The following is a 26,653-nucleotide window of genomic DNA, read 5'->3' on the forward strand; positions in this document are numbered from 1 at the left end:
TACATGTTGATATCTAGTTATGACAGCACCATTTGTTAAATATGCTTTCCTTTTACCATTTGATATTTTTTGCTTCTTTGTCAAAGATCAAGTGTTCAAAGGTGTGTTAATTAATATCCAGGTCTTCTATTTGGTTCCATTGGTCCTCCTGTCTGTTCTTATGCCAGTACCAGGTTGTTTTCAGTACTGTAGCTCTGTAGTAGAGTTTGAAGTCAGGGATTGTGATGCCTCCAGAAGCTCTTTTATTGTACAGGATTGTTTTGGCTATCCTGGGTTTTTTGCTTTTCCATATGAAGTTAAGTATCACTCTTTCAAGGTCTGTGAAAAATTTTGCTGAGGGGCTGGAGAGATGGCTCAGTGGTTAAGCATTGCCTGCTCTTCCAAAGGTCCTGAGTTCAACTCCTGGCAACCACATGGTGGCTCACAACCATCTGTAATGAGGTCTGGTGCCCTCTTCTGGTCTGCAGACAGAATATTGTATACATAAGTAAATAAATAAATATTTTTAAAAAAGGAAAAAAAAAAAGAGAGACACCATGACCACAGCGACTCTTGGAAAAAAAAAGTTGCTGAGATTTTGATGGGCATTGCATTGAATCTGTAGATTGCTTTTTGCTAAGATTGCCATTTTTATTATGTTAATTCTACCTACCCAAGAGCATGGGAGATCTTTCTATTTTCTGGTGTCTTCTTCAATTTTTTTTTTTTTTTTTTTTAGGATTTAAAGTTCTTGTCATACAAGTCTTCCACTTGTTTGGTTAGAGTTACTCCGAGATATTTTATGCTATTTGTGGCTATTGTGAAGGGTGATGTTTCTCTGGTTTCTTTCTCTGCCTATTTATCATCTGTGTACAGGAGGGCTACCGATTTTTTAAAATTAATCTTGTAGCCTGCAACATTACTGAAAGTGTTTATGAGTTGTAGAAGTTCCTTGGTAGAATTTTTGGGGTCACTTATGTAAACTATCATATCAGCAAACAGTGAGAGTTTGACTTCTTCTTTTCTGATTTGTATCCCCTTGATCTCCTTTTGGTGTCTTATTGCTCTAGCTAAGACCTCAAGAACTATATTGAATAGATATGGAGAGAGTAGACAACCTTGTCTTGTTCCTGATTTCAGTGGGATAGCTTTGAGGAGTTTCTCTCCATTTAGTTTGATGTTGGCTATTGACTTGCTGTATATTGCCATTATTATGTTTAGGTATGTTCCTCGTATCCCTGATCTCTCCAAGGCCTTTATCATGAAGGGATGTCGTATTTTGTGAAAGCTTTTTCGGCATCTAATGAGAGGATCATTTTTTTTTCCATTTGTTTGTATGTTCAATTATGCTGACAGATTTTCATATGAATCATCCCTGCATCTCTGGGATGAAGCCGACTTGATCATGGTGGATGATGGTTCTGATGAGAGACATGGTCTTTCACTGAGCCCCGAGCTCATCACTTCAGCGAGGCTAGCTGGATAGTGAGCTGGACCCATTCGTCTCCACCTGACCCCAAACACTGGAGTTAAGGGCACATGCTGCAATGCCTAGATTTTATGTGGGCGCTGGAGGTTCAAGCTCACACCTCCTGTTTGTACAGCAAGCGCTCCGACTCACGGCCCTCTTTCCAGCCCCTCCCTTTTTATTTTTGATGACAGAGGTCGGGGTTGCTGGTCACCTTCTCTCAGACACTGCAGATAGCACTACTGCCTCGCCTCGGCCCCATGCCTCCTAAGTACTCGGTGGTCAACTCAATGGCAAAGTCTTTGCAGACTTGCTGTCTTTCTGTGATTTATGAGGCTATGCAGTGCCCATATTTTTTCTTTACCCTGCTTGACATTTGCTGCATCTGTGGGTAACTTAAAAATTCTGGACATCTTAGCTTTCTCTCTTCAAACAACTGTCCCAAGTCTTTTTTCCTCAAACTCCAAAAAAAAAAAAAATGAGTTAAACATAGTCACATTGTTTGCCAAGCTTCTTGATCTTTACAAGCTTTTAGTTTACAGTTCTTTTTTCTTAGGTTGGGGCAGCTTTTCCTTCATCCATTCCTTGTCCTCCAGTGTTCTTCACTCTCTCCCCCGTTTCCTTCGTTGCTCCCCTTGCCATTTCTAATTTGCTTAAAAACACACGCTAAACTGAACTAAAATATATTAAATATTTTAATGCTAATTTCATTTTCCAACTTCTATATTGTTCTTTGCAAAATCTGCTCTTCATATAATTTTTAAAAGATTTTAGATTTATACTTTATTTTTGTGTATGAGTGTTTTGCCTGCATATGTGTATATGTGCCACGTGCATGCCTGGAACTCAAGGCGTTCAGAAGAGGGGTCAGATCCCCTGTAACTAGAGATACAGATGGTTGTGGGCTAACATGTGGGTTCTTAGAGTCAAATCCAGTATCTCTGCAAGAGCAACCAGTGCTCTTAACCACTGAGCCATCTCTCCAGCTCCTGTTTCTTTTTCATACATATTAAGCATACTTATTTTGTATCATGGGTTTGATTCTCCCCCTCCCCCACAGAAGAATACTTTGAACATCTAATTCTACTTCCAGTTGTAACAGGAAATTTGGAGGATACATTCAAGCCATAGCAAACTCACAGTTACTACAGCCAAACCTAGATTGTCCGAGCTAATATCACACAAAGTCATTCAATAGCCAATCAATGTCAGACAAACATTCCGAGTCATCAGTACAGTGATTAACAAGGGAATCAATCAGCTTGCCATCCCTTAGCACACTGTGCTGGAAGATAGGCTTGGAATCAGAAGAGCTCATTATCCAGCTTTCCCAAGATCAGCCCTAATTATCGGCGGTGCTCTTCTTCCATGTCAGTGACGGATCTTCCACTGTGAGGTGTAAAGATGAAGGCAAAGAACAACAGGGGCGTCTTCAAGAGCTGATCTGCACTTGTGTCTGTCCATCAGTTGAGAATATTTACAGTCTGGGCCACTCTATGCTCTTAACCTTTTCCCCACTAGACATTAGAACTACCGTGGGCTCAGAACAAAGATCCTCTTAACGTTTGTGACTGGAGGCTTCTTTCCTTTTTATCGTTGATTTTTTAAGGCAGGACCTCTCTGGTAGAGGCGAGCCTTGGACCACTGGCATGGGCCACCACTCCTGGCTTTAGAGGTAGGTTTCTCTCTCAATGAACATTAAACTCTTTTATATATATATATATATATATATATATATATATATATATATATAGTCTTCTTTTCCTCACACCTATGTGTCTATGCTTTCTACCCCCAAAATAAGGCTTTGGAGGTTTCTTTTTGAGTGTTCCCTGGTAGCCAGGCTTGCCTGGAACTTATAGCAATCATCCTGTACCAGCCTCTCAAGTGTTAGGGTTATAGGTGGAGGTCACTATGCCTAGGTCAAAGGCTATCATTTAGCACTGTGTAGGACACTTCAGATTAGAATTTTCTTCTTTTTGTGCCAGACTTTTGAACTTATAGCAATCCTTCTGCCTCTGACTTCCATGAGCTAGAATTACAAACTTAAAACACTATATCTAGCTTTAGGTCAGAATATTCCTAAATTCTGCCTCCTCTCTGCAGAGCAACTTTGCTCTTTTATGAAAATTTTGTCACTGAATGGGATATAACATTGATATCTTTACAAGTTCAAAGGTTAATAAAGAAATCCCGTTGCAACAACTGTAGCAATAGTAAAGTTCTATAGATTAAAAAAATACACAACTCACTCTTAGCAAGTCCCAGCAGAATATTAGATTCCCTTATGAATCCTTTAGTCCATGTGAAACCCGCTTCTGGCTTTCTACCTTACAGCATATGGGTGAGCTACATTTGCTAACACTTTTTGCAATCGTGTAGGTCTGTGAAAGGGATTCCATCAGGGGTTGTGCCATGTGTGGGACGGATCATTTTGAGTGCGAGGCACTCTGGAACATTCCCTCCTTCTGGCAATGCAACCAACAGCATTTGTGGTGACTGCTCTGTATTCTGAGTCTTCATGACTCTGTTTAGCACAACCATATTGAACCCACGCATTAACCCATAATGATTACATATGAGGAATAAGAAAGCTTTGATTTTTAAACCATTGAACTGTAAGGTTGCATCAATCTTTTTCTGTTGCTATACAAATACCCTTGATAATTTACAAAGAACGGATGTTCATTTAACTCATGGCTCCAGACACTGAGGTGTCTAAGACCACGGCATTGACAACTGTTCATCAGGTAAGAACCATCTAACTGGGTCATGGTATGGCACAGGGTGTCACATTGTGAGACCGGGCCAGCAAGTCAGACAGTGCTCACTTGAACATCAAAGTCTTCCAATGATAAGTCCTCTGTCTTCTATTATGCACTAAAGGATTCATCCATGCATTCTGCAGAGCCTCATGGTCCAATCGTCACCCAAAGGTCCAACATTTCAAATACCATTAACTTAGGACTTTTGGAAACTTGTTTCTAATATATGAAATGTTAAGAACAAATTCATGTCATAGTAAGTAGTTGACTGTAGTTAATACTACAGTCAAAACCAGATGGTCAGAGGTCATATTATACAAAGTAGTTCAATAACCAATCAATAGAAGATGAAACTCTATTTCCAAGCCAACACCAGAGAGAATAATGAAAAATTAAGATTAGATAAGCTTATCTTTTGGCATATTTTGCTGGAAAACATGATAGAGGGATAGAATAAGAATAGGTCATTATTCAGTTGTCTCAAAGTGTGTACATGCAGAGTAAAGTGTACATCCCACGATGACTCATTTCTACTTTGTAACATGCTACTCTAAACGCACTAGAATAAAATTTTCTCTCTCGTGGTTCTATTGGTTGACCGCTGAGCTCTTCCCCCCCTATTAGGGCATCTGTGTGTTTGCAGGCGACCAGTAGATAACATGAGCCAACTGAAAGTTCCAGTAAGCAGGCTGCTTAGGGAACCTCATTCAGACGGCTAGCAGTTGCTGCTGACTGAGAGTCGAGCTGGGGCTCTTTCTTTTCTCTGCTTAGGTTTCTTATAAGACACTGGCTGATTTGAAAATGGAGCTTTTGGTCCATTCAAAGGCTGTGTTATCAGCTGTAACATTTACCTAATGTTCATGACTAATGCAATTGTTGTATCTTCTAAAGAAATAAATTCTATTTCTTATCGCCATTCAATGGTTTGGACCCAGAATGCTATGCCTGCCAGATAAGCCACTATGTTTGAACTGCAGAGCCCTAGGCCTAAATTCTAACTCTTGCTCGTTGAGTGGCAAGGTCACGCCGAGGAAGGGCGCATGTAAATGGGAGATCACACAGGAAACACAACCCCATGCAATGGGCTGGTAAGTTTCTGTACCCGAAGTACTCTAGATGCAAAAATTATGAGATAAGATCTACTGGGTTTCTTAAATGATACTTTGGAATAAAGCACACCATAATGCATATGAAATAATACACATTTAATAAGAGCAAAGTCCCTCAAAATTTTAATAAGGGTTTTATGAGATTATTTAATCTACATATTATTCTTAGAATATTAACTTCTCAAGACAACTTGGATTGTTTTACAATGACCATAAGTTCCATCATAACCAGATGAGAGAAACCAGTGCATATTTAATACTTATTAATCAATACAAAATAACTACTAAACTTAATTTCATGCTCACTTTTAAAAATAAATTTCAAAAAACATTGAAGAGCAATAAAAAGGAATCAATGCAAGCAATCTTTGATGTGTAGAGCCCTGAAACATGTCATTTTTCCTTTTGTTTCTCTTAGAAGCTGCCAGTTTCTTCAATTCAACCTTCTGCTTCTTTATCTGTCTCTCTAGATTTAAATAGCTCATGAATTTAGGCAACATGTCTACCTTCTTGGCCACTGTGATCATTATGTCTGGCACATAACAAATGTTAGAGAAAAGGCTGACATCAGACATCAGCCATGTGCCTTAAGCTTCTAAGGCACTGTGTGAGTCACCTTGTCTTTAACACTCAAGACTTCTTTAAAAAAACACCTCCCCTAAAGCCTTGTGTGATGTAAGCATAGTTACTGTAGGGAGGGCGGGTTCTCCTGATTAGAGACGTCACAGAAAGAGATGAAGTCGGTGGCAAGGAACCAGTTGAGTTGCTTAAGATGCTTTTAAAATGATTTATGGTTTATAACAAAACTGTATTTGAGTGATAATGCCAGACATAAAACAGAATCTGGAGAAACGCCTAGAAGCAAAGAGCGTGTGAGTTACTTAGAGACCGCTGCCTCGTGTACTGCTTTCTCTCAGAGGGTCTGTCTCCACTGCAGTTACCTGCACAGAAGGCAGAGCGCCGCGATGGCCAGCGTGACTAGGATCGCCAGGGCCACGAACGCTGCCGACAGGTTACTTCTGCTTTGGATGCTGGCGCTTGGGAGAAAAACCTCTTCGCAACGAGCTCCTGTGTAATTCTCAATGCACCTATAGGATAGAAGTTCAGATAAAGATTAAATCCGTGCCCTACGTGGATGTGGACAACATAAAGTCCCCAGCCGGAATGAAGGGAAAGGCCTCGTCTGCGTTTCAGTCTGTGAATGTGGAGCAGACACTGGAAGTGACGCTCAAAGAGCCGCGGGTAGAGACAAATGCATTACGGTACACCTGCCTCCCTCTCTTTCCAGCTCTTCGCAGCTTAGAACCGAGAGGACCTGGGTAGTGTTCAGACTCCACGTGCAGACAGCGTCGATGCCTTCTAGGCTTGTCTTGCCTTCCTGACAACTTTTGCAGATGTGTCTTGCAATATTGTTCTAGTTGTCCTCAACCCCCTGACTCAAATGATCCTCCTGCCTCAGCTTTCCAAGTAGCTGGGACTGCAGAGCTTAAAGTCTGCATTTTCAATGGTGTAACTGTCAGTATGTAACTCAAATTCATCTGCAATTTATTGTATTTTACATAGATGTGTAAAGGAATGCAACTTTTCCTCAAAATTCTCATTTCTCCCAAACTCAGAGTTGTTGAGCATGACATCCCCTCCCTACTGCTCAGCGGTGCCTTCTGGAACACACGTCAGCTTTATATGACTAACAGCATTTCTATTTTTCTTCAGTGACAACACGAAACAGCAAAGGATACCACAAGGCCTCTGGTATAAGCAGCCAGCTCCTTTCCCCTCTTAACACACTTAAAGGATTAATATACATTAATAAGAATTATGCTGTTCGGCATCCCATCAATTTATGTTCCAGTTGAACGTAAAATAAAAATATTTTAGCTGGAAATGGTGACACACAACTGTAGTCTTAGCGCTTGGTAAACTGAGGCAGAAGGATCCACTAAAACTTGAGGTCAGCCTGGGCTACTTGATGAGTTTTAGGCCAGGCCAGGTTGGAGTGTGAAACGCTATCTCAAAAAAATATTTTTTTTTCCTTTTCAATATGAACATTTATTTACAAAGTAACTCAAGAAGTTATGTAGGAAATTCACAAAGTATATGTAATAAAATGAGTGTGGCCAGGCAGTGGTGGCACATCCTTTAATCCCAGCACTCAGGAGGCAGAGGCAGGCGGATTTCTGTGAGTTCGAGGCCAGCCTGGTCTACTAGAGCTAGTTCTAGGACAGGCTCCAGAGCTACAGAGAAACCGTCTTGAAAAACTAAAAAAAATAAAATAAAAAAAAAGAAAGAAAGAAAGAAAAAGACTGTGCGCACATACACACACACATACATACATACTTTATTCTTTTACCAAAAAAAAATGAAAGAGTAATTTTGTAAAATTAATTTTCCTCCTCCCCTTTTTCAGGTATTTAGTCAGGTATTTAGAAATCTATTCTGTCTCCCACTTACATTGATAAGGACAGCAAGCCTAGAACATTCCATGTGAACTAATTGGCTTTAGCAGCTAATGTGACAGGATAACCAATGGCCACATATAAATAAGGGGGGGACAGTAATTTTAGCACATGGAGTGATTTTGGTGACCAAATAGCCGGTGTTTTATGAGCCTCATGTCACCCTGATGAAGGCAGGAGGTTGCTGCTGTTGGCTTCGCGGGGGGCTTTAAACAGTGCAGCTGCTGTCCGAAATTATCACAAAGAATGGCTTGTAGAGACAGGAAAGGAATACGAGGGCAAGGTATAAGCGAAGCATCAGGTAAGAAGTATTTGGGGAAAAGCTCATAATTACTTACAGTACAAACATTAAAATACGATTTTTCCTTGGGCTGGAGAGATGACTCAAGTGGTTAAGAACACTGACTGCTCTTCCAGAGGACCTGGGTTCAATTCCCACTACTCACATGGAGGCTCACAACCATCTATACCTCCAGTCCTTGAGGACCTAATGCCTTCTTCTGGCCTCTGCACCAGACACGCACACGGTGCAGGCAGGCAGACATGCCAACAAATCACTCACACACATCAGATAAATGAGGAAAATGTGAATGTACTATTATTTCCATAGACTAAATTAAACACACACAAAAAGAAAAAAGATAAGTAAAAATTCATTTAATTCTTCTCTAATTTTACTTCCCACTTCCCAGGACAGACAGACAGACAGATACACACACACGCACTCTTCAGAACACAGCATCATAAACTGTAGTTCATATCCTTGTATGAGGTCACATAACTTAGTGTGTGGGGTTATGAAAAATTTGGCAACAATAAAAGAGTTCTGAACAGGCAAAGACCACAGCGCAATGTGCAGTAAAATTGTTGGCGGTTCTGGCAGGGCTCATGTCCTCTCGAGGCAGCCTGTCCCTGCAGCTTCATTCTGCACACACACCACACACACACTTTACACTGCACATGGAGTCGTCACGCAGCTCCGAGAGTTGCTGCCTGTTCCGCCTCGGCTCTGTTTTAAGGTCATTGTATGTTATAAACTGTCTCATTTTTATTGTGCATACAAAGGAATGACAGGAAACAAAGGTTTTGATATTTTCCTACTGTTGTTCCTTAGCATGAAAATATCAAAAGAGTATATCTTTGGACAGTACTGTTAGAACATTTGAATTTAAAATTGGCATTTAACTTGCTAACTTTTTTATAAAAGGTAGTTAAATGAATTTTGGCTTGGGGTTGGGATAGAATTTCCAGTAATTTCTGAAAGGGTCCTAAACATGCTTCTATCATTCTGTACTACAAATCGTGGTGAAGAAGTTTCTGCATTGAGGATCAAAGTTTCCATTAGTTATGAAAAGTGTTGAAGATGCTTCATGGCATTCAGTAACAAATACTCAGCTAAGGCTTAATTTTTTCTGCAAAAATAAGTAAGCACAAAAAAATAAAAATAAAAAAATAAGTAAGCACGTGCATCCCATTAGTATGTAAATTTGCTTTAAAACTAATAAATGGAAAAATTATTTTAGCCAAGAATTGTTTTAAAATACAAATTCTTGGCACGCATTATAATTTTATATACTTATCTACCTCGAGTCAGGGAGAAATGTCTTCGGAGAAAAGGGGTAGTGGGTGGGTGGGAGAGTTGATTAGCTTACTAATCAACTACCTACCCTAGAGAGTAACCCTGTGGGCCCATGACATCCAACACACACAGTATGAAAAAACTCAGGAAGAGGTAGGTTTCCATGAGATAAAACCCTGCTGTAAATTCATTCCAAAAGTTGTTCTAGAGGCATGAAAAAGGAATAAAAACTCCCCCATGATTTCCTTAAAATTATTTTCTATTTAAATAGAATTCGGTTAACATATATGCCTTACAGAAGATTTTAAAAAGAAAGAAAACTTTAGCCATTAAGGGAAAGTCCTGGACAGTCTCGGAATGAAATGTGTAGAAAAAGTTCAGTCATTAGATCAGGACTGAAGCAGACAGGAAAAGGTATGGGAGAGAGAGAAGAAATCAATGGATTTCCTTACCATGCATACTGGCAAGAAAGTAAAATACTGATGGAAATCTTAAGCAAAATAACATCAAGAAAAAACCCAAACCTTGTCATTCTTCACCTCATTAAAAGAGAACTCTGAGAAAGGCAGAGAGTGTACTTTGGGTTACTGCTGGGTTAGCCTACTGGTGAATTTTTTTTTCCAGGTATTTATTATATAAACAAGGGAACACTGCGTGCCCAGTGCTGTGCACAAGAAGTCTGTTCTGAAAGCTCTAACTTACTTATGAAAATGTTATGGCCTTGATTGTAACACAAATGTTAGATTTAAAGCAAACGTAAGTTGGGGAGAGCAGAGTGCAGACACAGTGGACCGGGACTAGAGCTAGTGTGCTCTGAAGAAAGGCACAGACAGGCCAAGTGCTACAGCAGCATTTGCACAGAGCTAAGCAGCCTCTGTTTTTATGGAATTAACTCTTAGTAAAGTATTTCTGGGGTTTACTTCTATACTGCCAAGTACCAAGAGGCTGTGTCATCGAATTTGGTAAACACCATATGATAAAACTCTTTCCTGGAACTAAAGATGAATGCTGGAAAGGGTACAAATGCCCAGTGACACGGGAACCTTCCAGACTCAGAAACCACATTATACAGCGGTCTTCCAGATGCACTGAGAGTCTCACTGTCAGTATAGAAGCCGTCTTTAATACGCTGGGCGCGAGAAGAGTTCATCTGATTATAGTGATCAGGGAAAGTTGTTACGACACTGAAGGCCTTCAGCAAGAGTGAAGGAATCAAACTTCCTTGTGGGACTGAGACAGGAGGATTAGTTGGGCTCAAAGCCAGTCTGGACATTTGGCGGTGACCCTTTTCAGAAACAAAAACAACCAAGAAGTTGTGACTCCTGAACAGAGCTGTGTTGCAAAGAACGAACGCTGGACTTCAGGCTGAAAGAGCTAGTTCCCTGACCCCCTCGTGCTTGCTGTGTATGCCACTTAAGCGTTATGATTTTTAAAAGTACTGGGGCTGGAGAGATGGCTCAGCGGTTAAGAGCACTGACGGCTCTTCCACAAGCCCTGAGTTCAATTCCCAGCAACCACGTGGTGGCTCACAACCATCTGTAATGAGATCTGGTGCCTTCTTCCGGTCTTCAGGCATACATGCAGCAGAACATTGTATAAACAAAAGTCTTAAACAAAAAAAGTTTAAAAGTACTTATTTATTTTACATCCCAATCACAGTTTCCCCTCCCTCCTCTCCTCCCAGTCTCTCCCCCTACCTCCCCCGGCCCCCATCCACTCCTCCTGTCTCTATTGTCACTCAGGCTTTAAAACACAAAGTCAAAGTAATGACTTCCGCCTCAATTATTTCATTCAGCCATTTTCACCAACAAGACACCTAGCCGTGTCCTAGGCTAGCACGACAGCGTACAGGTAAAAGAGGAATGTCTCTTTACCAAAGCCACGTTTACACCAATGCTGGACTCCAGGCAGGAAACTAGGAGCACGGTGGTCAATAAACACGACTATTACAGCCCCCGAAACAAGACACAAGTACCACGCCCCAAGAGTCACTAACGAAGGAAGACTCAACACCAATGCCATGTCATTCAGACAGAGATACCCTGGGAGAAAAATTCTACCACTGTGATCCCCAGAGCTGACCCCACTTTACCAATACTCTGTGACAGAGTTCAGCCTGAAACTCATAAAAAATGAAAACAATACAAAAATAAAATATTTACAAGCATTCAAGAAAATACACTGACAGCACGCCTTATATCCAATAATTCTACTCCTTAGGATACACAAATACATGGCCAAAACTCTAAAATGCCAACCAGATCTGTACTGTTGTGGGATAGTATTCTAAGTTGTATTACATTTGCTTATGCTGTGGAACATTTGTTTAATAATGCAAAAGTTTGTTGCATTCTTTTATGTTACATTTATTTAACTCTGTGAAACTGTGTTACCTTGTTTGTCCAAACACCTGATTGGTCTAATAAAAAACTGAAAGGCCAATATCGAGGCAGGAGAAAGGATAGGCAGGGCTGGCAGGCAGAGAGAATAAATAGAAGGGGAAATTTGGGAGGAAAGGAAGAAGGAGCAAAATCAAGGAGAGGAGGATATCACAGGCTAGTCACCCAGATACACACAAACCACAGAAAAAAGAAGTAAAGAAAGGTGTACAGAAACAGAGAAAGGCAAAAGCCCAGAGACAAAAGATAGATGGGATAATTTAAGTTAAAAAAAGCTGACTATAAATAAGCCAAACTAAGGCTGGGCATTCATAAGTAAGAATAAGCCTCTGTGTATTTATTTGCCAGTTGGGTGGCGGGCCCCCAAAACAGCCAAAAGTGTGAAAAGAGTATAAAAAACCCAACAACACTGTATAAGCCAAGAATTCAAAGACGACTGGCTCACAGGCTTTGCCTCTCTCATTACCTGGCACCACACACGCATTAAACATTTTCTAGCTTGATTATGACTAGAGAGATTTAGCTAAGACCCACTCTTGTAAAAACAGCCGTTTATGTCAGATTGTAACATTTGCACCACTAAGGATAATTCTGAGCACTTCAAGTGGATTAGCCCAATTTAAAAGCAAATCTTAGATTCCTTCAGGATTGATTGTCAGCCAGATAACTCACGTGTGGGACGCATTTCAGGGAGCGTCTGGATAGAAATGGCCACACTGTCCGCACGGAGAACCATCATTCTTGCCATTGGGTAAGTCACTGCTTGTAGATTTATAAAATTTACTTTAAGTAAACCATGGAAAATTTCAAATATTTTCTTAAAGTAGCTAAAGCCCAATGAAATAAAAAGTACTGTGAGCAGGTAATGAGCAAGTCATAGGCTGTAAATACAGCCTTCATCCACAAGTGTGCACAGGCCAGTCTGCCCCAGTGAATTCTGGGAGAAGGGCCTACACACTGCGTCACACAAATACTGAGACAAAACTCTGCAGTTTGTGAGCTTTCATAATATTGCCCTCTTTCTCCATGCTAACAGAACTATTTATCCGAATCTCTGTCTTCCCTATTTTGCTTACCTCAAAAATAAGATCAGGGAGAAAATTCTAAAAGTCCCTCAACCCAAACTAAGGTATATTGCTTTTTAAAACGTCAGAAGATAGAGTAAAAATAAAAATAAAAAATATGCATACCAGGCACGGTGGCACATGCCTGCAGTAGCAGTATTCAGGATGGGGTGGGGTAAAGGCAAGGCTGGACTCAGCAGAGAAGGCCACTGGCTGCTCTTCCAGAGGACCCCAGTTAAGAGCCCAGCACCTACGCTATCTGTAACTACAGTTCCAGGGGATCTGGTGCCTCTTCTGGCTTCCTCAGGCACTGCACACAGTACACAGATGTATGCTGATAAAATAGCCATGCATAAAATAAAAATAAATAAATCAAAACAGAGAGTGAGTTAGTTCAAGGGTAGCCTCAGCTACACTGTGAAGTTTGAGTCCATCCTGGGCTAGATAGACTCAGACTCAAACAAAAAACATATGTATACTTTCCATCACTTATGTCTTAGAGATATTTTATATATATATATAGTGTTTATATGTATAATTATTGTCATGTTTTCCCTTAAGTAATATTTTCAGTTTATGTAAAATCTATTTGAATATAAACAATAGATAAGTGGGCCTTCCAACTATAGACATGCTCCCCTGTTCATGTCTTTGAAGGGTTCATTACCACCATCAAATAGGAACATCTGGAAAGACTGGAGTTGTTAAAGCAGAGTTTTAAGTGTACAGTGTTCATGCTGGCATCTTACCTTCCCAGACTGCAGGGAAAACCTCATGACCCAACTGGAATAAGACAAAGAGAAGCTAGCATCAGTTCACTTCCTGACAGAAGAAGTTAAGGGTTAGAGCTATGTGTGTTAGTGTTCCGTGTAGAAACTAAATCTTACAGATGATAATTGAATTTTATTTGGCTGTTCTCCAAAGGAGATGAGGGATGATAAACACAGGTACCCAAAGGGATAATCAAAATCCAGGCACCAAGACATAATTGTATCAGCTCCATTATGCAACAGTAAGAAGAAAGCAGAGGGCTGACCCTGTGTTGGTGGTGAGGGGCGAGTTCAGCTCTTCTTGTAAGGCAAACCAGGAAGATGAATGTGGCTGGGAAAAGTGACGGAGCAAAGGGAGCTGGCACGGGCGCACTGCTTCTCAGCCGCAGCTTGCGCCGTGAGAGAGGTGTCAGCAGGCAAAGTCAGAGGGGCGGGAGATTTATGCTCTTAAGTTCTGTTCTAAACGCTGAGGTCAAGAGGTATGCATCCGTTGTTTCTGCTGAGAACACTAATGAGGGAGTCTATAATCAGAAGTAAGGTTACTAAAATAAAAAGCATTAACAAAATGCATAAACGGAGCAGCTGCTGGAAGCATTTGCATCTGTTCTATTATAAGCACCCAGGCTGTTATTTCTGCTCTGTAAAGGTGTTCTAAAGATCAGCCTAATTCCAGATGTTTAATAAAGCGTACGACACAGTGTCAAAGATCAAAGCAAAAAGGACTTTGCTGTGTTTAATAACAGAGGCAGTTTGAAATTTTTCCTTGAAGTACAACCTTCTACATAGGGTGGTGTGTTTGTTTGAGTAAGAATGACCCCCGCCCCCCAGGCTCATGTATTTGAATGCTTAGCCATCAGGCAGTGGCACCACTAGAGAGGGGTGAGTAGGTGTGGCTTTGTAGAAGTGTGTCACTGGGCGGGGGGGGGGAGAGGGGGGGACTTTGAGGTTTCAAAAGCCCAACCCAGACCCACTGTCTCTCTCTTCCTGCTGCCCACTGATTTGGGTGTAGAACTCTCAGCTACTTCTGCAGTACCACATCTGCCTGCAAGTATGCCTGCATACCTCCATATTCCCCACCATGACAATGGATTAAACATCTGAAACTATAAGCAAGCCCCAGTTAAATTCCTTCTCTTATAAGAGTTGTTGTGGTCTCTTCACAGAAATAGAACACCAAGGCAGGTGGGGTCCAGCAAAGCTGGGACAAAAAGACAATCTACAAGTAAGTGAGATGATACGCCAAATACGGTAGCACAATAAATACAGATTTCCATCTTTTAATTTATTTTCTATGTATACAGTGTTCTGCCTGCACGTATGCTTGCAGGCCAGAAGAGAGCACCAGATCTCATGATAGATGGTTGTGAGCCACCATGTGGTTGCTAGGAATTGAACTCAGGACTTCTGAAAGGGCAGCCGGTGCTCTTAACCACTGAGCTATCTCTCCAGCCCCCATAAGTCATTTCTCCAGCCCTCCTTTGTCTTATTTTTGTGTGCCTAGTCTTCCATAGATTACATGATAGTTTTTATAAACCCCATCTCCTAAACAGTCGTTGGTTCTTCCAATCACACGACAATGGTTTCTACCTGCCCAAGAATAGCATCGCTACTGCTCCAGGTGGGCAACAGAGCTCAGCTAAGTCACAAAAGCAGAAAGCCACTCTGGCTGGATCTTGTGGCCATGTGAGCAACCTACACTTTGGCAGAGTCCTGGTGGAACCAGAACTTACTAAGTCTCAGTGGCTAACTGTTCACACTAGATGATGCTTCGCCAGGTTAACTTCCTCCAATCACAAAGCTGAACACCATGTACTGGTTGGTTGGCTCTGAGGTGATCTCTGGACAAGTCACAAGATAGAGAGGAAAGCGGGCAGCCCACAGGGCCCGGCCCAGCTAGTGACGCAGACACAGGTGAAGACAGACCTCTCCTTCACTCTTGCAGCTTCACCGTAATACGTTCTAGTTGGAAGTTCTACTTGGCTGCCTTTGTGTCTAAACTGTCCAAGATGCCAAAGGCTAGAAGGCTTCTGTCTAGATTGTTTTTCAGAAAAAGACTTTGACGTCAACCACAAAACAGGTTCCCAGATGCATGGCAAACATATTTTCTGAGTTATCTGCCTCCACGGAGGCCTGTACTTTACCTTTGAGCTATTTTACAAGCCTGTAAATTCCAAACCTTAGGAGACTACAAGTAAATTCTGCTTGGTACACAACAAGAGTTCGCTGTGTGGGTCCACATCAATTCCATGCCTATTCACACATTACTGAACTTTCCTCTGAGTCAATTGCAACATCTCTTGGTCTTCTTGTAAATAAACAGTTCCTCAAATATACCTCTGACATATGCTCATTTTTTGTTTGTGAAAATCGATTGTCTCTTTTATAAATTTTAAAACTTTTTAGAGACTATTTGGTGAAATGCTCAGTAGACTCACTGGGTAGAGTGGGATGAATGTGGGTACCTGGGGGTGACTGCACACTGGGGCCTTCTATGCCAGGGACACCTGCACACTGGGCCTGCGTGCTGGGCATCTTCTTCCAGTTCTCAGAGGGGAACTCAAGGAAGCAGAGCTCCAGACATGCTGCTTCCCTCATATTCTGGGCTTCCCATCCACTATCATTTATCTTGTGGGTTTTGTTGTTAGTTGTTGAGGTTCACTTGTGCTTAACAGTTTGCTTCCCACTAGTAAGATCATGTGGAAGGCCCTGGTTGGACTATCCAAACGTACGAGCCGGTGGCTGATGCTCAAGAGTATCTTTATGGAGAGAGAATGATCACACGAGAAAGAAGCGTGTATACACAGAGGAGATTCTTAGAGCAGAAAATCTCTCAAATTCAAACTCCGTTTGACCTGACATGCATACTGACCAGCTCTGAAAGTTCATTGTAGGACAATAAGAAATATGTCTAATATTCTAATACCTTAAATATAATGAACTTAAGAAAGTCATTCTTATCAAAACCACGAAACATTTTAAGAACTCAAGTTATATTAACAGATCTTTGTTAAGTAGGATTAGCTTAATTTGACTTAATAAAAATAGACTGTCTTTTCTCTGATTTAGAAGATTGAATACAACATGCCTATGTTTTATTGGCCTTAAGGTCTGTTCTCTAAACTTATGTGGGTTCACTGATCAAATAAGCTATTACCTCTTACATATTGTTAAAAATTTTAAGAATGTAAAACTGTTCAACAAAATCATTATTTTCTGCTTTACTGGCTTGGCAGCAAACGCCTTTACCCCTGAGCCCTCTCACTAGACTTGATGTTTGGTTTCAGAGATGAGATGGAGCTCATTCTAATTTTGCACCTTTTCCCTTTAAATGGTGCACTGAGCACCCTGTGTGCTGAGCAGGTTCTCATCAGCGAGCACAACATAGCCCTATACAGCCCACTACAGAGGAAAATCTTCATTAATATAATACAAATCTCTTATTCACTCAGTATTTATTCAGTTTTCTCAAGGCAGGGTTTCTCTGTGTAACAGCCCTGACTGGAACTTGCTCTGTAGACCAGGCTGGCCTCAAATTCAGAGCTCCAGCTGCCTCTGCCTCCCGAGTGCTGGGATCAAAAGTGTGCGCTGCCTGGCAGTGGACAGCTGGGCAGTGGTGGCAAGTCCCAGCAGGGTGAAGTCACTTGCTGGCAAGCCGATGGACTGAGTTCCATCCCCAAGCCTGCATGGTGGAAGCAGAGAAGCCACTCCTACAAGCTGTCCCCGATGTCCACACAGAAGTTGGGACACCCCATGCACTCACACACCCACACACAGATAACAGAAAGAAACGTTAAAAAAATTAAAATCTTAAAAAGATGTGTGTAAAGGTAGAGTGTAAGGTGTGTAATGTGTGTGTGTGTGACTTGTGCCTGTCTACGAAACTGCCTCTTCAGCTAGACAGTTCCAAATGACCCTAGCTCTCCTTGTGAAACGTGAACCAGTTACTGGGTTAAAAGTTACAGCTGCTGTGAGCAGGGAGACCACTAGGAACAACTGTGACGGAGACTCACGCGAGCACATGCACTTCTGCTTTTAAGATAAATAGTTTTGAAAACAGCAGTTCTCGGTTTGTTTGTTTGTTTGTTTGTTTAAACTCAAAGTCAAAGGTGGTAAACTTACCCTGGCTCTGAACTGCTGGCACAGGACACAGAAGCACAAGGAAGAACAGTTGCTGATTCATTTGAATAAGAATGATGGATACACACACACACACACACACACACACACACACACACACACAAATATATCACCTCAGCGTTAATGATTAAATGGCTGCTGCCTGGGGCTCACTGAGGTTTTTTAAACTATAAAAAGATTTGTTTAGGGATTTCTTTCCTGTATCATATGAAGTATGTTCTCAGTTCTCGGTACCCTGCTGATGGCTTTCAGCGGATGAGCCACTGTTGTCTGTCTTCTGAGGGACCAGTCCAGAAAACAGTGATTCGGCATCTGTCTAGGATGCTTTTCTGTGCTTAATGCTGAATTTTACATTCTGGATTATTTATGGGAAGAAAAAAATTAACTCAAAAAGAAGGGAGGCGGTGATTAAGGCTCTTCATGACGGTCACTTTCTACTTTTATTTTAAATGTTTGCTGGCCCTTTGGAAAAAGAGACATCCAAGAACTCTTTCTTGGGCACCCATGATACTATAGCCAAGTGCCCCAGTCTCCTCACTAAGTTTTAAATCTTGCTTCCTTCAAATTGAATCTTGAACACAGAAAAAAAAATCAAAATATCATTCATACTGTTGGGTCCAGGGAGTCCATGCAACAATGGGGACAGACCACCAAAGTATAAACCAGAAGTAAACTTTATTCCAGAATCCAGATTCCAGGAAAACCAGAAGCAAATTTAAAAAGAAAAGAAAGAAAAAGGAAAACACCACGGAGCACAGTTTATCAACTAGCTAGGAGATCACAGACAGTTCGGGCTTCTGATACTGTGGCAAAAAAAAGAGTCCTTGAGGTCCCCTTCTTATAGTAAGGAGTACCAAGCATTAGGTCTGAATAAAGGAATTATAATCTGGAGGTAAGACTCAGATACAGATTGCCTTACTTTACAACCTTCATCGTTCAGTTCCTTGGTACTTCCTTCCAGGTAGTGTTTCCTGAAGCCCTGCGCTCTCCCTGCGCTCTCCCTGCTGCCAGTTTCCCAGAGCAGGGATAACGCCTAACTCAGAGGTCCCCTATCTCTGTCCCCTAAAGGTTAACTCTGCTCCTATCTGTCGTTGATCAAGGATGGCCAGGAAATTAAGAGAGAAGCTTGTAAATAGCTCAGCTAGTTGTAAAATGAAATGACCTAAGCTGATAGAGGCTTCTTAAGCGGCAGAGAAAATAGCTCACTGTGAAGACTGATCCTTGATCTGCTGAGAACGCTGTTGGTAGTCTGTTTAGGTTTACAGCTTATGTGTCTTCCTTCCGATATCCCGAGCTTCTATATTCTAATCTTTGGTGTCTATATTTCTATTCCTATATTTTCATTCTTATTTCTAGATCCTTCACGTACCTTAAAAAAATCTTTAAAAAAATCACTGTCTTTTACATTATAAAAATAAAAATGGTAGTGAGGTAGGAACACATCAAGTTAAAATCTCTAGATGCTCCTGGAGCTGTCTCCACACACTCTATTCCGTATGTTTGTGTCTTTGCTTGTCTGTTTTAAGATGGGATCATGCCCTTCTTTAACAGCAGGGTCAGAGTTCCTCCTGTCTCTACCTCCTGAGCAGCTATGGCCACAAGCATGCACCACCATGCCCAGATGCCATGAAAGGTTTACCATACAGATCAGAACCCATGTGAAATAGTTACACAGTACACTCCAGTGAAGATGTTTGCCCTTCTCCATTGTGATTTTATTGGTTATGGGAAGAAATGAACCATAGCCATTATCTCCCACCTAAACATCTTGTGTTTCTCTTCTGGTGCGGGGTGTATGTGTGTGTATGTTCATGTGCATGGGCACATGTGTGCACAGGCCAGAGGTTGATGCTGGGTGCCTTTTTAAATCAGTCTCCATTGTATTTTCTGAACATGAAGGAGCTTACCATTGAGGCTGGATTGATCAGGCAGTGAGCTCCCAGGATCCTTTCCTCTCTCCTTTCCCAGCACTAGGGATATACAGACCTGACTTTTTACACAGGCCTGAGAATTAGAACGACAGTAAAGCACACTGCAAGTAATCCACTCTCTGAGCCATCTCCAGCTCAGTTTGTTTTAATCGGAGGTTTGGCAAAGACTCTGAGTCACGTGGGAAATAAATGACAGGTACAGTTTAATTCTTCAAAGAAGAGATTCTTGGGAGCAAGATTCTGAGATGATCGGTATTTATAGAACATTCACACAAAACCAACTGACTAAGTCAGGATTTCCCAGGATCCATTGCACTTTAGAAGTAAACAGCTTAGGAAAGCAGCTCCCGTCATGAAGAGCACAGGACAGCACAAACCACTGAGGGACGATTGTTATAGACACTTGCTTAGATTGCTATTAATATTTTAGTGCCATATTCTTTTTACATTAATTTTTTTCTCTTTCTTCAGAAGGTATCTATAGCCTACAAAAATTTGGTAAACATTGCTTTTATAAACTAAAACTAAAGCCAAGCAGTGGTGGTGCATGCCTTTAATCCCAGCACTCGGGAGGCAGAGAGAGGCAGGCAGATCTCTGTGAGTTCAAGACCAGCCTGGTCTACAAGAGCTAGTTCCAGGACAGATTATATATATATTAAAACTAAATATTTGAATTACCTGATTTCCGTTGACTTGCATTATCTAGCATCTATTCCTATAGAACGACACTGGTTTTACTTGCAGATCTCACATCTAACCAAGCCCTCTTAGGATGAACAGCCTGGTCCCTGGCTTACAGGCCCTTAAGATAAGAACGTCCTTGACTACCAGGCCTTGAACCTCAGAAAACTGGGTGATTCCAAGACAAGAAGAATTCACTTACATCTCAGCACTGCCTGCGAAATCTGGAGGGTGTCTCTTAGGTGTGGTTTCCTGACCTCAGGACAGCCAGGAGGCCTCTGGAACTCTGCTCCCAGACCCTCACTGAAATACTTCAGGGAAAAGTGGGTGTTGTAACTTCCATAGAGTTGTTACTGAGTGGCTAAGACTCATAAGAGCAAACTCACAGTGCGTCAAGACTCTTCCTCATCCACATGAGTCCACACCAGACCGTCTATGACCAACAACAGAGCATCATATCACAGCTACTGGAAATGGCCGGGGAAAGATCACAAGTTCAAGGCTAGCCTGACCCGGACAACTTTTCAAAAACATGACTCAAAATAAAGAGTTTTAATTTTTTAAAACAGAAACAAAAAACCTGGGTTGGAGAACTGGCTCAGCAGTTAAGAGCAACAGCTGCCCTTGCAAAGGACCCAGATTCAGTTCCCAGGACCCACGTAGTGGCTCACAACCACCTATAATTCCAATTCCATGGGGCAAGGCATGCCTGTGTTGTAGATACATTCTTACAGACAAAACACCCATTCACATAAAATAAAAAAAAAATCTAAAAATAAATATTTTAAAAAGCTTTCTTAAAATATGTAAAAATTAAACACCAGAAACCCATATCATCTAATCAATGAACAGGCTGATGAACTGAATAGATAACTCTCAAAGGAAGGTGCACAGACAGTCAGTAAGAAATCAACAAGTGTTCAACATCCTTAAACCATCTGAAATGGAAATCAGAGCCACTTTGGGATCCACGTCATTTTAGTCAGAATGGCTACCGTCAGTCGTCAGGAAAATAAACGGCGACAAATGTTGCAGAGGATGCAGGGAAAGGAGTTCCTGTTCACTGCCACTTAAAGTGTAACCAGTGCGGTTGCCATAGAAACCAGCAGTAGGGTCCTCAAGAAACTAAAAATAGAACTATGGTACACTCAGACACACTCACAGTGTACTCAGCCATCCCACTCCCGGACACACGCCCGAAAACAATGTGCCCCACTACAAACATACACACATATCCATTCCATTGCTACATTTTCACAGTGGCAAGGTGAGAAAATCAGCTTATCTACCCATCAATAGACGGGCAGACAAAACAAATATGGTGCATATGCACAATGGAAATTTTGAGCAATCACAAAGAAAAATGAAATAATGACATTTTCAGGAAAGTGAACGAAATTGGAAATAATTATATTAAACAAAACAAGCCAGATCTAGAGATAAATAAGTGTTCTCTTATATGCAAAACCTAGATCTATGAGTGTGTGTGTGTGTGTGTGTGTGTGTGTGTGTATGCTCACTCACGTGCATGCATGGGGGAGGGATCCTGAGAGAAGAGAATTCATGTGACATTAAAGTAGAAGTGGGGCTAACTGGGAAAAGAAAGAAAGGGACTCATCAGAGAGGTCTAAGGAGCACAGGAGATGGGGGGGAGTGACAACCAAGAACAAGTACAAAGCGTGCGTGTGTGAGGATGTACTCATAAAACCTATGACTTTGTGTGCCAACCCCCAAAAATTAATAATTTAAAAACAGCAATATAGTTCAACTGATAAAAACACTTCCAAACACAACAGCCTAGTTAGTTCCCAGGAACCCATATGTGAAAAGGAGACAACTAACTCCTGCCTGTTGTCTCTATATATGTGCCATGACATGTGTGTGTGGGTGCACACACATGCATACACACACACACATACAAAAGTACACTTGCACATGCACACACAACACACTCACACAGGAACACACACATACATACACACATATACACACACAGTACACTGATGCAGGAATGCACACTCATGCACCCCCCCACACACACACATTCTGAATGTAATTGAAGGGGGTAGGGAAATATCTCAGTAGTCATGAACATGTGAACAAGGCCCTAAATTCAACCTCCAGTGATGAAAAAAAAAACCCAACTTTGGAGAGTACCATAATCATGAACAAGATGTTTATAAAAACTATGAAAGAATCTGGAATGGGTAAAAACAAGATGTAAAAGATTCCTGGGACCTGGGCATAGTGATACACACCTATGACCCCAGCATTTGGGAGGCGAAGGGAGGGAGGACCAAGAGTTCAAAGCCAGCCTGAGCTTTGAACAGTCCTGGGGGCCTGTGTGGTGGGCTGAGGGGGCTTCTCAATGTGCTGGGTCACAAGTCTGAGGTTTATAGACAGTATAACATGGCAAGGGGCTCTTTTCTACAGAAATACAAATAAATTCTACCTGGTGGGACACAATTGATTAATGACCTGCAAATATTGATCAATTTTGTATCTATTCATAAGTTCTTTTCAGAATTCCTAGTATCTATATATGTATCTGCGACTTGAATTTTTGAGCTGTTGATAACATTTTATTGATTTCCCAAGTCACTATCCAGTTAAAATCTTTGAAAGTGTTGTTTACATTTGTATGACTATGCTTTAACTTTTCAAAACAATATTTTAAAGGGTAGCCGGGCAGTGGTGGCACACGCCTTTAATCCCAGCACTCAGGAGGCAGAGGCAGGTAGATTTCTTTGAGTTAGAGGCCAACCTGGTCTACAAGAGTTAGTTCCAGGACATGCTCCAAAGCTACAGAGAAACTTGGTCTTGAAAAACAAAACAAAACAGAACAAAAAAAATTTTTTTAAAGGTTTCCAGAACCTTGGAAATTCTTATGCCCTGATTGAGCTGCCAGTGGAGAATGGGACAGAGATACACACTGTCACATGGTGTTTGGGAATGTCACAATATTTCACAGATCTAGCCCTCTGACTGAGGACTGAATTCCAGCATTCAGGAACACATTTCATGAGAGGTGAGGAAGACAAAAGCCATGATAAAGCAAATTACTCTGGGTCAAGACTTTAAAAAAACTAATACAGAATCATACTTTTAAAGTTTTGTTTACTTGCCATCCTACCTCTAATGATTAAGAATATAAAATTAAAAATGAAACTTCTTTCAGAATTACAATATTCTATAAGTTAATTTTCTGCTATATGTACACTAACCATGGGCAGAAGAGAAATCTCAAAAGTAAAATTTAAAAAGAATGCCAAACAATAAAGCAATTAAAAATTCTATTCATTTTATGATGAATCGGATGGCAGGTTGGTAAAATCCATTGGGAACAGACCCAACAAGGTTCATATCAGCCTTGAAGAATCTACGGAGAGGATTGGAGAGCTGGGGCCCCCATCTGCTTCTGCTCCCAGTTCAGCTGCGGAACCCGTGTAGCTAGCGAAAGACATTACACTACTTGGCAACACTTATACGTTAGGGTAACTGGAGATTTTCGGAAAGAATGCACATTATAAGGGGGAAGTCATGACCTAAAAAGAGACAGGAGAGGTAGCTCCTGCTGTCTCCCAGCTGGTTCCTAACAGCAGCCACTTTTCTTGGGTTGTCTGTAGGGTGAGTGTTCCCAAGCACAGGCCTGGGATGCACAGCAAACAGCTGAGCGGCAGGATAAAGGAACACTGCCTGAAATAAGTCACTGGCATCTGGAGTCGCATACCTACCTTGGGGCGGCCCACAGGGGTGAACTGTTTTGGCAGCACTGGGCACACCAAGGTGCTCAATTGTAGGAATGATTTAAATAGGAAATGGCTTAGAAACGAAAGACAAAGTAGAGAAAGAGATAATATAAAGATTTTTGTGGTTGTTGCCAGAGGGTTAATGCAGAGTTTATACATGTTAATTACATGCTCCACCCGTGAGCTACACCCCAGCCCAACAATGCAAATTTTGAAACACTAAACAAAATTCTCATTTAATCCTGAAGCTTATGTATAAAACTGGAATAAATTACATATGTACAGAACATTTGAAGAAGTAATATTTACACAAAATCCATAAAGGCATGATAATTATCCCATTTTCTGCACTTTCTCTAAGTTTTAGATGGTCACAATTCTAAGTGTGTAAAAAGCTAAAAATGTAATTAAATATCTAGAATTTGACCTGCATTTTCTCCCTGTTGTGTTGCTGTCCTCAGCTGGAGAGCAAAGACAATTGCTTGTTTTTATTCCAGACGGTAACTGATGGTGAGAATTCTTCCCAGTATGTGGCCATAGCAGAAATGCTGCCAGCTGGACAACCGTGGGACAGCCCAGCACGGCTATACTTAGGCTGTGACAGCATCAGCCTGCGCTCTGTCAGCAAAAATGGTCATTTCCTTCTCTCCTAATTGGGCACATTTTGAGGGGCTCCAGGTGGGGGTGGGGTCATTAGGCTTTTAAAATGACATTTATTTGAACATAAAGATTTTAGCACACAATTTTGTCTCAAAATACTATTAGTCAAGGTAAAAAAAAATGCTAAAATTAAATGGGTTTAAAGGACTTAATTTTATTGAGATTTCTTGTTTATTACATTTCCTGTTTGAATCATAACTATTTTAGTTCAGTAAAATTCTAGCCAAAGTCACCAAATTCCCCACACCAGTGCCAATCATTTTCAATCTCACCGTGTTTAACTTATAGAAAATGTCGGTGCACTGAATATATTGCATTTTAATAGTTTTTATTATCAAATTTGTTAACGTATTAATTTTTCATGCCTCTAGGTACCCTTAAGGAGTATTAGCTGGGGGGGGAGGGCACGCCCTGAGTATGGCAGGACCGTCTGACAGGCTAGTTCTAAGGTAATAAAGGGGGAAGAATGCAGACATGTGTTAGTGTGGGCGCCCTCTGCTTCCAGTCCATCACGGAGGGCTTCCTGCCCCACCACTCTCACCAGACGCCGAGGAACCAAGATGGCGAAAGCTGTGCCGAAACAACTCCTCCCTTATACTGTTTTCATTGGTTTTCATTTTATCACAGCGATAAAATCTGATTTCAGAAAACCCCCGAATTATTATTGGCTATATTTATGTATCTACAGAGATATTGAACAATTGATGAAAGAATTAGTCTTAAGGAAAACATTATAGTTGACATTATAGATAACTAAGGCTCTTCCCAATAAATCAGTCCGAAAAGGAGTGATATTTCATACCCTCGCTTGGAACGTTCACGTCTGTTCTTTACTCCTTACCAATGCTATGCAGATACCTCCTTACCTGGTGTGTTTTAGACAATAATGCTCCTTATGGCAGATTAGTGTACGACAGGGACTAGGGCAGAAACGGTGACATATCCCCCCCATTCTCATTATCCTTCAACTATTTTATCTCATCATAGAATCCATACTAAGCGCAGGCTCCACAGATCACACTTCTCAGTCCCACCACCCAGTGAGGTCATAACATAGGCAAGTTCTAGTCACACAATATGAAGAAAATGATGGATCAACTTCATCTTTCAGTAAAAGTCCTTTAAAGGTCAGATTTGTCTCCCTTTCCTCTGCACACTGTTTGAAGAGCTGTACTCCAGACTCTTAAGTGTGTGAGAGAACTACTGAAAGCAAAGATGAAGGAGAAGCCGCAAATGAGTTCCAGGGACTAGCAAGGGCGTGGGAACCAAGACAAAACAGCAGTCTACAGAATGGGAAAAGATCTTCACCAACCCCACATCGGATAGGGGGCTGATCTCAAAAATATGCAAAGAACTCCAGAAACTGGTCATCAAAAGAACAAAATCATCCAATAATTAATCCAAAATGGAATATAGACCTAAATAGAGAACTCTCAACAGATGACTCTAAAATGGATGAAAGACACTTAAGGAAATGCTCAACATCCTTAGTCATCAGAGAAATGCAAATCAAAACAACTCTCAGATTCCATCTTGGTCAGAGTGGTCAAGATCAAGAACACTGATGACAGCTTATGCTGAAAAGGTTGTGGGGTAAAGGGAACACTCTTCCATTGCTGGTCAGAGTACAAACTGGTACAGCTTCTTTGGAAACCAATATGACGATTTCTTAGAAAATTAGGAAACGACCTCCCCCAAGACCCAGCAATACCACTTTTGGGTATATACCCAAAGGATGCTCAATCATACCACAAGGACTTGTACTCAACTATGTTCATAGCTATTTGTAATAGCCAGAACCTGTAAACAATCTAAATGCCCCTTGACCGAAGAATGGATAAAGAAAATGCGATATAATTTACACAATGGAGTACTAGACAGCAGAAACAAACAATGACATCTTGAA

General features: G+C 41.2%; 1 protein-coding gene across 4 annotated transcripts in view; it reads right to left on the bottom strand.

The window, feature by feature from the left end:
- The window catches only part of Nrg4 (neuregulin 4), a 73,951-nt gene that overhangs the window by 17,359 nt on the left and 29,939 nt on the right, over positions 1–26,653 (bottom strand). For all 4 annotated transcript variants that reach the window (XM_085688781.2, XM_048417147.3, XM_048417148.3 and 1 more), the window contains one exon: positions 6,263–6,409. In XM_085688781.2, the coding sequence (XP_085544907.1) occupies positions 6,263–6,409 (147 nt within the window). The remainder of the gene's footprint in view (positions 1–6,262; positions 6,410–26,653) is intronic.

Source organism: Myodes glareolus, chromosome 4 (assembly GCF_982192425.1).
Source record: "Myodes glareolus chromosome 4, mMyoGla1.1, whole genome shotgun sequence".
Lineage (NCBI taxonomy): Eukaryota > Metazoa > Chordata > Mammalia > Rodentia > Cricetidae > Myodes > Myodes glareolus.